This window comes from Mustelus asterias, chromosome 11, assembly GCF_964213995.1.
Source record: "Mustelus asterias chromosome 11, sMusAst1.hap1.1, whole genome shotgun sequence".
NCBI classification, from domain to species: domain Eukaryota; kingdom Metazoa; phylum Chordata; class Chondrichthyes; order Carcharhiniformes; family Triakidae; genus Mustelus; species Mustelus asterias.
In genome coordinates, this window is record NC_135811.1 from 38,061,001 (window position 1) to 38,079,044 (window position 18,044).

Sequence of the window (18,044 nt, forward strand, 5' to 3'; positions counted from 1 at the left end):
TCTTCAAATTTAAATAAAACTGAAATTAAACCATTAAAGCTGTGTATGAAAAATTTAAAAGGTGCACAGAGCAATAGTACTGTTAAAATAAAACACTCAAGGTTCATGGTGACATGCATTATTTTAACTATTCGAGGAAAATTTTTTTAAAAAACATAATTAGAAAATGACCTCAATTGTTTTGCTGGTCTTCCTTATATTTATATAAGCACATTTTTCAACACATATTCTGAGACCTCATATTAAATTACTGAAAAAGTAATTCACAGACAAGAAATACTTTAATTAAATATCGTGTAAAATGAACAGTTTTTTTTATACAGTTAAATATCTGAAAAATGTACAGATAAAACAATCTTACTGTAATTTTCTTAACAGTTATTTCTACCATGTAGTGAAGCTTTAAGATTGAAGACAAGGAAGCAATGAGTGCATTGACTAATTAATCTAAAACACAAAAACCATACTGCAGTAATGATGAATCTTGCAAATTTTTTTCCACATGTACATGACTTCCTTTTGGAACAAGATCCTCAGATATAAGAAAAATCTCTGAGACATTTCCATGTAATATGTTGTATGAAGCTATCACAGAGTAAATGTATTGCACATTCAACACTTGTGATACATTTTTCTTTTACTTTCGAATTAAATAAAATAACTGTTACTAATGTGCATTTTGCCCAGAATGACAATATATGTTCCCCATTACGATTCGACCTCCAATGCTGCTGTAGTTTGCAAAGCATATTGCATGCTGCTTTAGCAAAATCACACAGTGCGATGCAAAGGCACAAAAAATGGTCACGAGATGTACCTATTTCCTGTCTTTGCAAACAGATTGGGCACTGGGCACTGTCAGGCATGAAACATTGGAAAAGAAACTTCCACTTTTCAGACACGGCAGTACAGGACTTCTAGTCTGAGGACTTGCAGGGTACAACAGAGTGGAGGCTTGCAGGGGTTTGGAGTAAGTGTTTGTACAAAGTTTGTGCTTTTTACACCATAGATCATCCTTGACAGCTGCAATGATGATTAGCAATTGTGGTGTAAACCAATGACAGAGTGGCACCAAAGTTACTGTCAAGAACTCCAATGTTAAGGCATCAGAGAAGTCTTTCTGCATTTAATTGTCATATGTTTAATCAAACATCAGTTTACCAGATGAACTGAAGTTTCCATTTTGACTTTAGGCCTCCAAATTTTTCCAGTAAATACATTTTTACTATGTGGCAAATTCATGGGTGGCAGCTAAAAATGAATATTACATTCTAAATAATTTACAACCACAAATTGGATCATCCTTCTGTGGCTGCTGCACATGCACGTTTTCTACTATTATTCATTACAGCCATGTGGCACAAACAATTTCTTTTGACTATACAACAACAGTTTTATTCAAAATTATTTGTTCAGATAACTTAAAAATTATATAAAAATAAACAATGAATTTGATTTTTCTCAAATAAAAAAAATGGACGGAAGGTCTGAACAAATCAACAGATTCTGGTCGTAAAAATGAAACATAAGAACAAAGCAATTTTATAAAATGAAATAGATGAAGGCAAATGTTCTTGGCTTAATGCTCCTTAGGCATCACAATACCTGGCCGTGACAAACAAATACATACAAGATAAAATAAAATGAAGGAAAGCAATATACAAAATTTCAAAGATAAATACAATATTTATATTGGTATGTTACAAAAAATTGCTCAGTGACTGTGTTTATGTGAAAGAAAGTGTAGCAATGAAGAATAGGACTATTTTACTCCTTACAGACTTCATAAGGAATAAAACCTCTCTCCTTAATATTAAGTGGATCTGAAAAATTCAAGACAAGTGTATAAATATTTAGCTACAACTTTGGCAAAATCACAAAATTCTACAATATTTTATAACCACATACAAAACACATTAGGGAGAAGGATCTAGAAGTCAAAGGACAACTTTCTGGTACAAGGAACATAGACTTCACAGTAGCCTAAGAATGCAATAGTATACAGTGCTAGCAAAAGTTGAAAAAACATTGCAGATCACACTTGTTTAACAGGAAGCTCTAGCAGTGGAAGTATATTCTTTACCAACAGACAGTAGCTTTTGTATCTCCGTCAGTGTGCTTGTTGAAGGCAAGAGAAGAATTTTTGCAATATCAAAGTTACAATTTCTAACTACAATAAGTTACAAAGTTCAGTTTTTTTTTTAAGATGAATTTAAGCATGATAAATTTTCCCCTAGCCCTCCATAAGTCCCCATTTCTTAAATCATACATGTAGTCTTCTCCTTCCAGTTCAATGGCTTATACCTCCTTGGCCCCTTACTCACCCCAACAAAAATTATTTCACATTATAGAGATACACAACCATTGTGAATCTAAATATAGTACTGAAAAATGTTCTGCTTGAGGAATATTTCAACAGTGTTTCATGATAATCAAAATGGTGCGTCCACAAAGTTTCTCCCAACACATAGCAAGAACTAGACATAGCCAAGACGTCATCTGAAACTTTATACAAAATAGGCATTGCTTTTTTTTGTTTCTTCAAGATAGAGAAATGTGAAAATATGAGAAAGTTCTGTTAATAAAATGAAATTGTTCATGACGAATTAAGTTGCTTGCAGGTAATTTCCTAATGGTTTGAGTAAATTCAGTGAGTAATAATGTACTTTTTGTTCTTAAACAGTAGAACGATCTGTTGTTTTTTTTTCTCATTGTTGCTCATACTTTTTCTAACAGCATCTTCTGACGTAATGAACTTGCCCCTAAAGTTCATCCTCGGAAGCTTGGTGTTTCTCTAGGTAAACAAGTGTGGTCTTACATTGGTGGGACTACAAGTCCAGACATACCTAAAAGAAAAGAAACAGAAACTCTATTAGCAACTCATCAGTGTGTAAAGAGTACTAGCTCTAAATATAATTTAAGCTCTGAAATGCTATTTGTGCCAGAAAGGTACTGAATTGAAGTCCAAGCTTTGTCGTATGCAGCCGTTTAGTATGGCTCATGCAGGTCCAGACTAAAAAAAAACTGAAATGTGCTTTTTAACAAGACATTCTACAAAGACTTCACTTTTAAAAGAGGAACATTCTGACATTTTAGGTGAACAGCATACTGCCTACCACATGTGTGATATTTCTCTTAGCGTTTTGTTAATGGCAAACAGTGGTCCAGACTCCCTGGAGGCTGCCTCTGCTGACAGGTGAGAAACAACATGGTCAGTTCTGGTAACGTCAGACAGGACCAACTCACTCAGTAGTCAAGGACCAGACACTTCTCGGGTTCCTTAAATTGAAATCTTAGCAACCTTGCCTCTTTTCTCCCAGCACTTTGACTTTAGCTGGGGACCTCAATTTTTGCTTTCTGTTAATTGCGTTTTATCATAACAACCGTGTTACCAGGCCAGCGGCTGCCTGAGATCAAAAGTCTCCAATACTTCAATCTGCCATGCGCTATGCACAGAACACTTACATTTCTTATTTTCTATCAAACTGTTCGTTTTTTAACCTTATGCCCTCAGTCTACAAACAAGGCATGTCATTGATAATTAAGACTTTTCACGGAACAATTAATAATATTGAAATGTGAATTGCTGAACATGCCAAGAGTATTAATTTCATTCAATTTCATTTATGCCAGTGATATCCATTATATTTAGTTTGCATAATTATGAATCAAAGTTAAAGAAAGTAGCATGATAATAGCTAACAAAAGTTCAAGTGACATACAGGACGGTTAACATTCATGTATTTTTCATATATTGTCGTTACATTTTCAGCACAAATAATCAGTAGCTCACTTAGCGTTTAAATAATATTTCTGCATTACTTAAAAAGTTGAAGAAAAACACCGTTATCAAATAATTTCATCAGATATTATACCGAATGTGCACATTACTAGAGGAAGTCTGATTAATTTATTAGTTCAAAATTTTTCCCAAAGTCATTTGAGTTACTGGAAAGTGGTTGTTATAACCAGGTGTGAGCCATACTTGCATCCTATCTGGAAATAATTCAAACATGGAGACTACACACATTTGTCAGCCCAGTGAAGGCAAATGCCAGACTCTGACGAATATCAAATTAACCTACAGATATTACTGACATAGGAGTCACTTTGCTTTCTGAATAATATTTGCCAGATTCAGGACTGTGCACAATTTTGAAGCCAGGTCTAATTGCACTCTGAAGATTCTTTTCTTTTCTTGTTGATTGCGTAAATGCATGAAACCAAATTGAGCTGCAGTGAAATGCGTGAAGTTCACCAATTTATTTGATTTCAAAATGGCTCATTAAAAGTACACACATAGTATCACGATACTAAGGCGTTCATTCCTTAACCATATTACGATACTAAGGCATTCATTACTTAACCATATTATGATACTAAGGCGTTCATTACTTAACCATTTCTGTAGAGCTCCATCGCATGCTTAGAGACGAAACAAAGAAAGCTGAAACCTTAACAAGGACTATGGAAGCACACATACTCTGATTATAAAACAAAGTGCATCTGGCCGCAGTCCGGCTTCAAAGTATTTTGTGTATTACTGGCTTCATTAGATAATCAATTAACCAGTGCAGACTATACAATTGCAATAATTTTTTTGTTTTTCTCATTGGGAAATATGTTGTGAATTTTAAGGTGTATTATTGTATGGGATGAGCATGCCTGAAGGTGGATCAGGAAATGAAGGATACTAGCTCACCTTGAAGTCCATTTCCATTTGCACTGGTGCAAGATGGTGGAGGAGAGGCTTGAGGCCTGACAACAGGAGCAAATGCACTCTTTTGTTTCACTGCAGAGATGACATTGGCAGGTGAGAATGAGAAAATGCCGTGTGTACTGCTACAGTTTGAAGGGAGGGTGACCGAAGAGGCTGCCATGGTAGGGCTTGACGGCACTACTGCAACAAAGCAAAAATAATCAGGCTGAGACTTCGGTTTGCACCATACACAAGGAGTAGTAGAGAAGGCCTTTAAAACAATTTTAGATATGTTACAAAATATTAGAGAAAAAAAAAGGTCCCAGCTAGGCCACTCTCTGGATAACAGGCAAACTCTTTTGTGATGGACTTTTTGTCATACACATACATAGCAAATGTATTCTCAATCAGTTATGACTTGGAACCCACACATCTAATGCTCAATGAAGTTTGAGTTTATTAATTATTTGTGTCCAGCCTCCAGAGTCACCCTTCCTTTTATCCAGCAGCTGACTTCTCACAAAAAAAAATAAAATGTTACATTTTTAATGCAAAGCATTTATTCAATATAAAACTGCGCATGGAGCCACTGCTTATATATTACTGGTAAAGCAGACACTTACTGCCATAGGGAGAGTTGGCTGATGAACCGTTCAGAAATCCAGGAGAGCCTGGTACCCCCAGGTTGGTCATTGCAGCATTACCATATCCATTCATGCTGTTGCTGACTGTGTTATAATTAGACTGCTGAGGGGTGCTGCTGGGAACGTATCCACGCGGGGAGACGCTACTTGTGTTGCGGCTGTACCCTACTGTAAAACAAAATTTACATTACAGTATTTGAAAAATTCCATTCAGACATAGTATCAATCAGAGTACTGATTTGCCCAAGTGGCATCGTGCTTTTTATTTATTTATTAGTGTCACAAGTAAGGCTCACATTAACACTGCAATGAAGTTACTGTGAAAATCCCCTAGTCGCCACACTCCGCCGCCGCCTGTTGGGTTACACTGAGGGAGAATCTAGCATGGCCAATCCAACTAACTGCTTCGCAGGAAATTAAAGTAAATCTGTTAAAGGATTATTTTGAAAGAAGTTAACTGTGAAAAATTCTGAGTAGATGAATGATACAGGTTAGCTGTAAAACTGATTGATGTGCTTTTTGTAAATGAGTCAGTTTGATTTTTTTTTTAAATTATAAATCTACCGTACGAGTGTAATATTTCCATAGTAAGATTGTATAAAGTTACGACTTAGCTTTTAGATTCATTTGCCAAGATGAGTTTCAATAAATGTTATATTAAAATATCAAATTGAGTGGCTGCAGCTTTATACTGTGAGGTTGACACGTCCTGATAAGCAGCAGAATTTCCTTTTCCTCCTTGATACAGCATACAAAAGATTTTTTCAATCATATGCTGTCAGCTGCTCTCACATTCAGCTACAGTAGTAATTATCAACAAGCCTGATTCACTGACTGAAGCAATAGTGAGAATGATCTTTTAGCCTTTGAAGTGCCGGAAAATGCCACATCCAGCAAGAAGGAGCATGTTTATTACATTCAAATAACATTTAAAATTCCATCTCAGGGACATCTTCATTAAAGAGCATTATTTTGTAACGTCCACTCCAGTAGTTGAAAGTAAGCTCCAAGTTATAAAACATAATCATATTTTTAATCGTTATCGTGTACAACAGTAGTTATTTCTTGATCACCCTGGCAGATTATAACCAGATAAATGATACCACAATCACTAATTCTTTACTATGGGTATCATATATCAATAACATGAAATATTTTCCCCGATGTCTACCACAATGAGTAAAATGAAAGATGTTAACACTATATCATCAACTTCATGGAAATATTATAAACACAGCTGATAAATGCGAGGGATTTCCAAGTTTGAAGTGATAATTATAAACCATGACAGTAAAATTATATCATCTGAACCCATTACAATATTATTGTCTGATGATCACTCTCAAGTATCTACTATCATACAGTCATAGAGTTCTACAGCACAGAAAGAGGCCCTTTGGTCTATCCTGTCTGTGTTGGCCAACCAGCATCTATCTATTCTAATCCCATTTTCCAGAACTTGGTCCATAGCCTTGTATGCTAAGAACAAAGAACAAAGAACAGGAGAGCACAGAGACGGGCCCTTCAGCCCTCCAAGCCTGCGTCAATCACATTAACCTATCTATGGCATTTCAAGTGCTCATCTGAAATGCTTCTTAAATGTTGTGAGGGTTCTCGCCTATACCACCCTTTCAGGCAGTGAGTCCCAGATTCTCACCACCCTCTTGAGTTAAAGTCTTTCCTCAGATTGCCTCTAAATCTCCTGCCCATTACCTTAAATCTATGATCCCTGGCTACTACTAATATTCTCTAAGGGGCACATTTTCTTCCCAACTACCCTTCCTATGTCCCTCATATTTTTTTACATTCAATCAGGTTCCTCCTCAGTGTTCTCTGCTCTAAGGGAAACAACTCCAGCCTAGCTAGCCTCTCTTCATAGCCGAAAAATTTCAGTCTAGGCAACATCCCGGAGAATCTCTTCTGCACCCTTTCTAATCACATCCTTCCTATAATATGGTGACCAGAACTGCACACAGTACTCTAGCTGTGGCCCGATGAGAGTTTCATACAGCTCCATCATAACCATCCTGCTCTTATTTCTATGCTCGGCTAATAAAAGCAAGTATCCCATATGCCTTCTTAAACACATTTTCTACCTGTTCTGCTGCCTTCACGGATCTTTGGATATGCACCCAAATGTCCCTCTAGTCCACTGTACTTCCTTGCGTCCTACCGTTCATTGTTTATTCTCTTGCTTTGTTTGTCCTCCCAGAATGCATCATCTCATACTTTTCAAGGTAATTACCAGAATAGGCAATGCTAAAGGTAAGCCAGGTGTGCTAAATATGTACTTAGTTTCTGAACTGATTTAAAAACTCAAGATAATTATATACTATTTCAATCGGGGAGGCTTGTATGATAAAATAAATCAAATAATATTATTCATAATAGGATAAGAAAGTATTATCACGTGGTCACGAATTAAGCTCCACTAAATCTCTTGTTCAAGGGTATTAAAACACAATGGCTGGAATTTTACCATCCCACGGGAATCGGAGGGGGCAAGGGTCAGACAATGGAAAGGTCCATTGACCTCGGTGGGATTTTACTGTTTTGGAACGAGCAAGGCCGTAAAATCCCACCCAATACTTTTTAACCCTTTAACCTCAACAATCAGGTGCTAGTAATGGAAGACTTTAGTTACGTGAGACTAGAGAAACTAGAATTATTATTTTTAGAGCAGAGGATTAAAAGAAGATTCAGCAGAGATGTTTAAAATCATGAAGGGCTTTGAGGGAACAAATAAGGAGAAAGTTGTCAGGGGGAGAAGAGTTGGAAACCTGACGACACAGGTTTAAGTTAACTGGCATAAGAGGCAGAGGTGAGTTCATGGAATAGAATAGAATCATAGAATCCCTACAGTGCAGAAGAAGGCCATTCGGCCCATCAAGTCTGCACCAACAACAATCCCACCCAGTCCCCATCCCCGTAACCCCACGTATTTGCCCTGCCAATCCCCCTGACACGAAGGGGCAATTTAGCACGGCCAATCAACCGAACCCGCACATCTTTGAAGTGTGGGAGGAAAACCACCCAAGACATGGGGAAAATGTGCAAGCTCTACACAGACAGTCACCTGAGGCCATAATTGAATCCGGGTCCCTGGAGCTGTGAGGCAGCAGTGCTAACCAACGTTCCACCCTAGTTGAGGAGACTTTGCATGTTATGATCAACAGTGCACTACCTGAAAGGGTGGTGGAATCAGATCCACGAGTAACGTTCCAAAGGAAACTGAAGAAATACTTGAAAAAGAAAACAAATTGCCGGCCCTTAGGGGGAGAAGGATATGGTTGCATGGCTCTTTTGGAGTGACAGCTTGGACACAATGGGTTGAATGGCATTCTTCGGTGTTGCATCATTCTAAGAGTCTACAAACTCCTCCTATAAACTGCACTAAGTGATAAAAAAATTATTTTCCAAAGTTTCAGTGCCTTTTGGTAATTGTGAGAATTACTTCAGCATGATGAAAAACTAATCAAATCAAATATGTGATAGCATTGAGCTATAGGTGAACAAGAAGTTATAGCTCCAAGACTTACGATAAAGAAAGGACATCTAAAGAAAGGATACCACATGTTTGATGTAACGGGAAAAACCTACAGGCGGATTCTTGTGTTCTCTCTCGTGGTGCATTTGGTGGCAGGGAAGCATTTCATTGGATGGTAGGGTGGCTGGTGGGGACACCATCATCTTCCTGTCTCTACCCCAATTAAGCCCAGGCAGAAGGCTTGTGAATTGCCTTCTTGCCTGCAGCTAATTGAGGACATTATGGCCCACTCAAGGGCCTCATCCCTCTGTTGGTATTAATCGAGGGGAGGATGGGGGAGCTCACCATGTGGGGCAACAAAACAAGCAAACACTGGGATGTGCTTAAAGGGACCCTGGGCGGGTTGGATGGTTCTGTAGTACTGCCAGCAGCCACTGCTCCCCTGTGGCACTGCCGATTGGCCAGTAGCTCTCAGCAGGTGGGACTACTGCTGCTGGGGCCCTTGTTCCTTGGTCAAGGTCCATCACTGACCTGTCATCTGCACAAGATACACAACAGTGGGTGAATTTAATGGCCTTGGTGTAAGGCCCATCCACCAGCTGAGTGGCAACCCCACTGCAGCCTTTCCGAGACACCAACCACAACCTCCTCCCCTTTTAACTTGATTTAATGCCAGTCAGACAATCACCTACTTGGCAAAGGCAGCCTTCAGGGCAGGTGCCCCACCCCCAAAAGCTGTCAGCCAACCAGAAGCAGGTAGCTCTCCAGTACTGGCAGTACCCCCAGGAACAGTGGTCACTGCCAGTACTGCTGTAGGCCCAGGCTGAAGATCGTTGGTGGAGCCCCGGAGGTAAGGTAGGTGAGGCAACGGACTTCCTCGTCCAGTCAGGGAGACCCTGAAAAGGGGGCAGGACAGGGGTTTATTTAAAGGGAAGGTAGGGATCTTCAGATGGGTGCAGCCCTTGCCGCTGGAGGGACTCTTCTTTGGTACGAATGCTCAAGTAGAAGGAAGCGTCCCTCACCACCATCAGCCCACAGGCTTAACCCTGAAGGCTTACCTAGTGGGTTGCCCATTTAGCCTCTACCCAATGCTGGTTGTTGTGGCCCTTAAGTGGCCTCTGGGCAGGAAGGCCATCCTTGACACAAACCACCCCAGACATTTTCCGGTGGGGGGGAGGGGGGGGGCGGAGAGTTGGGAAAGCTTTGGGATCTCCATCCTTTTCCTTCTTGACCAATTGTATGCACCTCACCCACCACCCATCCCCACATCTGCCTCCAGGGGGAGCATTATATTCCACCCATTTTTTTCCTTTGAAAGTAATAAAGCTGCAACCTCGGTGTTACTCTTAAATTCATTGCCATAATGTTATATTGTGTTCTTATGAAAACATGAATTTAGAGAATTAATGCAAAGGAGGTTTTTTAAGATGGAGCTCACAAACTGTCTGTCTTTGAAGGGAAAAGAAGCTGATGACATAATGTTGAGCATAAAAATGTCCCACATACTTGTATTTCTTTTGACATTAAATGTCATTCATAAATAGCTTAAATGTTCAGAAGAAAGCTATTCATAGTCAATAATTTTCTGTGAATAGAAAATGTATTCCAGTCATGAAAAAAGGCTCAATAATTCTTCTGTGATGTTACTGTTTGTGAGCTAGGAGGGCTCCAGACCTATAGAATAAATTCTGCATTTAAGTTTCCCATTCACTACTTTCTCTTTAATTTTAAATGATATATGTTATTGTTTTGTTATTATTGTTTCACTGAATTGGATTGTTCAACACATTTTAAGTTCATGCATGTCTTGCATAATTACTGATTAAAAGAACATTTTCACTGCTTCCTCCACCATAAGAAGAAAGAACAGATGTATAACTATTTGAAACAGCAGCGTAGTATTTTATGTAAGCACTTTATGCAGGCAGTGTAATTCACTGCCATGCCAAGTAAACAAGGGAGAGCGAGGGGGGGGATCCAGTAGCAGTGTCAGACAACAACCAAGGAGATTAATTAGGTAAAGGGCTTTGAAGTATTACTGAGGTCTCGAAAGTCAATGTTGGACAGGACTTGTTAGACACTGAAGGGAGAACGGCTGTTGTAAGGACTTATCTCCAGCACGCTAACATACCTTGGTCATTACCCTGTGATGACTCTGACACATTGACTGCTAGCTGGCTGCTGAACGAATTCACTCCCATCATACCACTGTGAGCTGGGGTGTTGCCGAGAGTAGGAAGCTGGTTGTGATTGCGTGGCACACTGTACAAAGCTTCGGCAATATCAGCTGCTCGTTTGAGAATGATCTCCTGGAAATTAGATAGATGCGTAACAGTGACTTATTTCAGATACACAAGGAGAAGTTACGCAGCTTACATTGCGAGATAAAGCTCACGTTTGTTTCTAGTTGTTTTCACAGCATCGTTTCTGATGATTTATACTGAATGTATTTGACTGCTGTTGTGGGGATTCTCTTCTAACCCAGTGCATAGCACACTGTATTTCACAATGGGTTTGAAACTAATCTCTAAACGTGAACTGCCTCATCAAAAAAAACTTGCTGTGAAAAATAAATGAACGGTTTTAGCTCTGACCTGAAAGCAAGACATTGCTTCAAGCTGCCCAGCAGCCAAATGTTCAAAATAAAAAACAAAAGAAAATAAGAGTGAAATCCTCTTTGTTTGAATTGCTTTGAACCTGAAGAGAATTTTCATATTTTCAAGTTTGCATATATACGGTTGAGGCAATATGTTGCAATTTAGAAAGTGCACTTTTAACTCAACCTGCATTTTTTTTAAAACTGGAAGCATTAATTAGTCAGAATCTAGTAATAATTTAATTGCCACAGATAATTTTTACAATGTTATAATATATTTCTTTTTAATACCCAAATTCAGATCAGACATGCTACAGTTTGAGGCTGCAATTTACAACTACATTCTTGATTTGAATTCTCCAGGCTATTAAAAGCAAATTACTTGTATACTAACAGATTGTACCCATTTTAGTACTTAAAAGTACAAACTTTTTTTTTCAAAAACTGAATTTACATCCAGGGGCATTTGAATTACAGTAAACTCAAATACTATGAAATGGGGGACAGGGGGAATACCCACATTCAAATGCTTATCAAAGTACTTTCTTACAAATATACTCTTAATATTCCTTGTCCACTTTGACTTTAGAACAAATTGGTAAAGAATTCCTCTCCAGGACTTCTGGGATAGAGGTTTTCCTTTAACTTATTAGTAAGGTTTCCATCAAAAGGCCAAATGCTTCATTTTACTTTTAAATATAAGGTATCATTACAGAAAAGCTGACTGATTTGAATGCTCAATATGTAATATTCATGCTGATATTTCCTTATATCGACTAGTTAAACAGAAGTTGATATGAAGAATCATATCTTCAACAACAATAACAGAAAATGCTGGAAAATCTCAGCAGGCCTGACAGCATCTGTGGAGAGAGAATAGAGCCAATGTTTTGAGTCAGAATGATCTTTTGTCAGAACTGAAGACAAGGAAAATCGGACAAGGTTGTGAGATTGAGGGGACCGAGGTTAGGCGGGGGGTTGCTGTAATCGATAGGGATGGTGTAGCCAAAAAGATAAAGGGAATGTAAGTGGTGACAATAAAGGCTGAGAATGGTGCGAAGAGCGACCATCAAGAGATCGGTATGTGTAAATGGCAGAACAAAGGTACAGAGTGTAGGAATGCAGCAGTTGGCCCTAGTGGGGTAGGGGAGGGACGAACAAGATGGAAAGTGAAATTTTAGAAGTGGAAAAATAAAATTAAGAGTATAAAATAATAAAAATGGATGAATAAGATGAAAAGACATAAAATAAATGGAAATGGGGGAGAGAGTTCATGCTCTGAAGTTGTTGACCTTAATGTTCAGTTCAGGAGGCTGTAAAGTGTCTAATCAGAAGATGAGGTGCTATTCCTTCAGTTTACGATGGGGTTCACTAGAACATTGCCAAAGGGCAAAGATGGACATGTGGACTGGAGAGCAGGGTGGTGTGTTGAAATGGCAAGCGACAGGAAGCCCTGGGTCCTACTTGCGGACGGACCAAAGGTATTCTGCAAAGCGATCACCCATTCTGCATTTGGTCTCTCTGATGTAGAGTAGACCGCATTGGGAGCAGTGAATGAAATAGACCAGATTAAAGTGGGTGCACATGAAACGCTGCTTCACCTGAAAAGAGTGGGATAGTGAGCAGGGAGGAGGTGAAGGTGGCAAGTGTTGCATGGAAAGGTGCCATTGATGGTGGGTGAGGTGTTGGATGTGTTGGAGAAGTGGACCAGGGTGTCCCAAAGGGAATGGTCCCTGTGGAATGCTGACAGAGGAAGTAAAGGGATGAAGTATTGAGTGGTGGCATCATGCTGGAGTTGACTGAAATGGCAGAGGATAATTCGCAGTATTTTGTTTTAATTATAGCTTCAATATCATTTCAGCCAGAACTGACATTGTGGACATATTTCACCATCTCTCAAATTCACATTCAGGAACTATTAATTTTAAATTGTAACTATATACATATATGTATATATAGAATAATGATGTTTAGGAACGTGCTTTGCAGCAGTAACACACTGAGGAGTTAGATATTATTAATAAACTACAATACTTCATTCTGATGCTTTATAATGCAACCTAGGTCTCATGATACATTACTACCTTGTAATAAACACATATTTAAGCTATTCTATATTAATTGCTCAATTATTCATCTCCTTACAACATGTTGCTTGTTCTTAACTTACCTGGTTGTTGTGTGGCATTCCATATAGGGCTTCTACTAAATCAGCTGCTCTCTTCAGTAATACTTCCTAAAGCAAATCAAATGTGAAGTAAAATTAGTGAGTGGAAGTATAACACATTGATAGTTCCAATTTTTCTCTGCAAGCCTAATAGAAAGATTCATTGTGACACTTACAATCAGAAAAATGTCTCCCATATTAAGAACTGTAAATAAGGCAGTTTTAATTTGCTAATGTAACTATTTTGAAAACACATATCTCAATAAGACTGCCTCCTGTTACATGCTTTAGTCTCCAGCTAAGATGCTGAATTAAGGAAAGGTAAGCCTGAGTTTTAATGATGTAGCCTTGTGGGTATTTAACAAACAAACACATACCAGTGGTAGATATGAAAGGTACAGACATCACATCTGGCTGCTAATTCCTAGGACTTTAGTAGTGAAGAACAATGAGCAATTTTCCATATCTTAATTAAACTGGCTGAGTCTTCAAAGACAACATCTCACCCCTAATTCATGCCCCAAATTTGCAAGAGGGTTCAATGCTTATTCCTCTTTATTCTGAACAATGAAGTGAATTAACTTAGGTTAATCTAGTTCTTTCATAATGACATTAAGAAATTTTTCAATTAACCTCTTTGACTGCATGTTGTAAAGGACTTCATAAATGACTTCACATCCAGAGATTGTAGAGTACTTATGCCTGAGGGTACGGATGAACTGAATTTTGTCTTATCCCTGTCTGAATTCCTCTTTTTAGTTTTACAGTTGCGTGGACTAATTCACAATTTAACTCTTTTAATGAAGAAAACATGCCATGTACAATTTTACACTCTCACTGTTCTATGGAAAACAAACGGCCATGACCAAATTATAGCTTTTCCAATTAAAGGCTTGCACTAATATAAAATAAACAAAAACTGACCTCTTGCAGAATAGAAGAAGAGCTGTCTCTGGTGCTGATATTTGGTAACCATTTCCAAAAAGATTAGAATGCATACTTTGTTTTAATCCTTACATGTAAATGGACCTCAGCTGACTGAAACAAAAATAATGCACTGGGTGCCTTCCACCATCAAATCTACAGTAGCATTTCAAAGGACAATGTGTGTGTTTGTAGCACTAACCATGGCTCAATGTGTCTTTCATCTATAAGAGGAGACCCATCCTTTATTTATCAAGATTAATCACTGTAGGCATCACTTCTTGCGCATGCCATACGTTTATAGGAACAGCATTTAATATAGAAAGTTACCGGATGGATGGCTCGTACAATGGGCATTTACCTCTGAAATTGGTGTCTATGCTTGATGTTGCATGCATCTAGTTTGCATACAAATAAAGAATTATACTTGTCATGAAGCAGGTACAATCAATGAAAGGCACAGCTGTCTTAATCAGGTTTCATCAGCAAGAGCAGCTCTCTCTGAGTAAGATAAAGTGTTTTTCAGAGGTGTTAATAATTACTCATAATCTCTCCTATCATATTGCAAGATTTTTACATGCTTTTCAATTTTAAGCAACGATTAAAGCAATTAAGATGGGTACATTTACCAGCTATTTTTCATTCCCAGAAAATATCCTACACCTACTTGTCCATATGGTACTTTGCAACCGGAACATAAGGATAGTTTAGGAAAATTATGTGCACTCTCATCACTAATCTGTCTATTACTGGATAGTATCTTAACTAATGAACCCTACTTCCAGCACTGCTCTTGAGAGGTGATGTAGTCATATTACAGACAGACAAAAAGTGGAACCCAATCAGTCAAGGATATTCTGAACAAGTTTGTTTTGCAACAATATGCCTAGCTGATGCACACAGCCTCATGCTGTGAATACGATTAGTGGGGAATGGTGGCTGAAAAGCATTTCAATGGAAATTTCTAAACCTTAGCCATAAGTGTAATTGGCTGCTTTTCAATAGGACATAACAGACTTCAAGTTAAATGGAAACTATTAAACCTCAAATGATTTCAGCCGTTGTTTCACAATGAGTGTACAATTTTATTATTGTGAGCATTCATACTTGTACTCTGGTCTGAAACTGTTCGAATATACATGATTATTCACATGCCTGATCACCTAGAATAGCATATATCATCACAGTTAAAAAAGGTAACCAAGGTGATGTTGCTGCAGGTGCTAATGTCATTATAAAACTGTAAAGCAATTATTCTGTTAGTTCTTGCCTCAGGTTATGAATACAATGAAGAGTGTAGAACCATTAGATGTAGCTACTTCAAAAACGCAAGGAACGAAGATGAATTTTAATGCTTGGGTAATTGCTCAACATGGATGCATTCCAAATAAATTTTTGTATATTAGACAAAGGAAAACATAATAGACTTGTGTTCGCCCCTAGAAATGGGGTGGTGGTGGAGGTGGTGGTGGGGGGAGATGAAATACGTGCAATTAATTATGCCGGAAAAATCATCCTTTGCTTACTCACTTTAGATTAAATATAATTTGTCAAGGCAGACTAGAATACATAATTTATTTTTCTATCTTCTGCCTGTTAAAATATTACATATTGTGGACTAAATTATGCAATCTTAAAACAAGCCTCAAGAAGAATGAGAATTCTTTGGCGCTATTCACTTAAAAGCTCCACCTTTCAATCTTTGTTTTTAGCACATGAATGCCTTTTCTTATTGCTTTGTTTTTCCCTGGATTTGTGTATAACATTTGCCTATTTGTGCCACTCCCATAGGGTCAGTCAGCTTATTTTTGATGTTGTCTAAAATTAGGAGGTAAACTTCAATTCAGCCCAACTTCTTGTCACTATAGCAACATTATTAGTGTACGTCCAAAGCAATACATGCAGAAAGTATTGGCTTTCTGTCGGAGTACAATTATCCGTCAAACCACGTGCATTACGGATCTTCAAAAAAAATTGCTGAAAAAAAATCAATATTGTGGTAATATTATCAACTCCAGGGTGAAGTCATGGTGGAAGGAGCTCTCTCCACTGCTCAGCATTATTGAGATACACAATTCACACTCAGAACTGTATCTCTTATTTCTGTTATTTTACACTGTTTGTAATGCTTAGTGGTGATTTTTTTTTTTATCCCAGTTCTTGTTTCATTTAAAATATACGTTGGGGCCAATTGCTATTTTACTTGGAAGCCGCTATGACCCTTGCAAACCAACCTCAGACGGCTGGCTTAACAATGATGAATCGCTTGGCAGTTTAATTTACATGCCGCTGAACTCCACATTTGGGTCCATTAGAACAAAATCAAATATTTATGTTGTTTATTGAAACTGCTAGATTTGATCTTATCCAGTGATCGTTTTGTGTGAAGCCTGAACAATACTGTTTCACCTGAATTAAAAGAGCTAAGTAATGCAGCACTTGTGGGTGTACGCTAACTGGCCTGTCATGTTCTAAGCCTGTAAAAAAAAAATACACATGCTAAATCTTGCGACAAGCTTTAGTAGTGCTAGGAGGAACACTTTATCCCTTTGTTTTGTTTTGATCAGTCACACAGCAGTTTGTGAAATTGCAAAACAGGAAAAAGTGATACAGGAGGACAGATGCTGAAAGGCATTCAAATTATTTGCAATTAGAAAATGCAGATAAACTTCATAGGGATGAAATTCCAACCTTTTTTCCCCTTCCCCCTGCCCCCCCCCCCCCCCCCCCTCCATGTTAACATTAATAAAATTTACCTCTGTCTTTTGTTTCCCCAAAGGGTAGCAAACAAATTACAAAAGCAAAATTTTGTGGATGCTGGAAATCTGAATGCTGTAATACTCAGGAGGTCAGGCAGCATCTATGGAGAGAGAAACAGAGTTAACATTTCAGGTCGATGATCTTTCACCAGTTCTGACAAAAGGTCACCGACCTGAAACATTAGTTCTGCTTTATTCTCCACAGATGCTGCCTTGGCCTGCTGAGGAAAGTCCCAGCATTTTCTGTTTAGAAAACTAATTATTTAGATTTTATATGGGATTGATTACATCATACTTCAAACTGTGGCAGTAAGGTTAATGCTGTACAATGATGGCTGAAAAGTCAAATCTATTAAAATAAAACTGTTGCCATTTCTATTAATCGTCAGAAGTGCCCCTTGGTGCAGTACCTGCAGCAACTCACAATAATCTGATCAGTCATAACGCTATATAAGTGCAAAAAACAAAAATTAAATAATATGTTATTAACTGTGTCCATCAAGTGTATCAAATAAAAATGAAAACTGCAAATTTCATTTAACTTTCATGCTGGAAACATGAAATGAAAATGAAAATACTTTTGAGTTCATTGCATGTATAGATACTAACATCTCCTCTTTTGAAATTAAATGGCTTCAATATTAATGTGTGGTCTTCATTTGTTAGTCTGCCAGGACATGGACTTATGACAAAAGCTTTGTCAACAAAAGATTAAACTAAATCAAGCTTCAGAAAATGAAAGGAAAACAAGAGTCAAATAATCATAGA

The 18,044-nt window shown here is 38.0% G+C and overlaps 1 protein-coding gene across 5 annotated transcripts in view; it reads right to left on the reverse strand.

Moving 5' to 3' along the window:
* Positions 1-264: 264 nt before the first annotated feature.
* Positions 265-18,044, reverse strand: part of ebf3a (EBF transcription factor 3a) — a 129,728-nt gene continuing 111,948 nt past the window's right edge. For 2 of the 5 annotated variants that reach the window (XM_078223461.1, XM_078223459.1), the window contains exons 12-16: positions 13,597-13,662; positions 10,962-11,139; positions 5,323-5,511; positions 4,703-4,900; positions 265-2,846 (exon numbers count right to left, since the gene is read on the reverse strand). In XM_078223461.1, coding sequence (XP_078079587.1) covers positions 2,815-2,846; positions 4,703-4,900; positions 5,323-5,511; positions 10,962-11,139; positions 13,597-13,662 — 663 coding nt within the window. In that variant the 3' untranslated portion in view covers positions 265-2,814. The remainder of the gene's footprint in view (positions 2,847-4,702; positions 4,901-5,322; positions 5,512-10,961; positions 11,140-13,596; positions 13,663-18,044) is intronic. The other 3 variants (XM_078223462.1, XM_078223460.1, XM_078223463.1) reach the window with 2 other exon arrangements.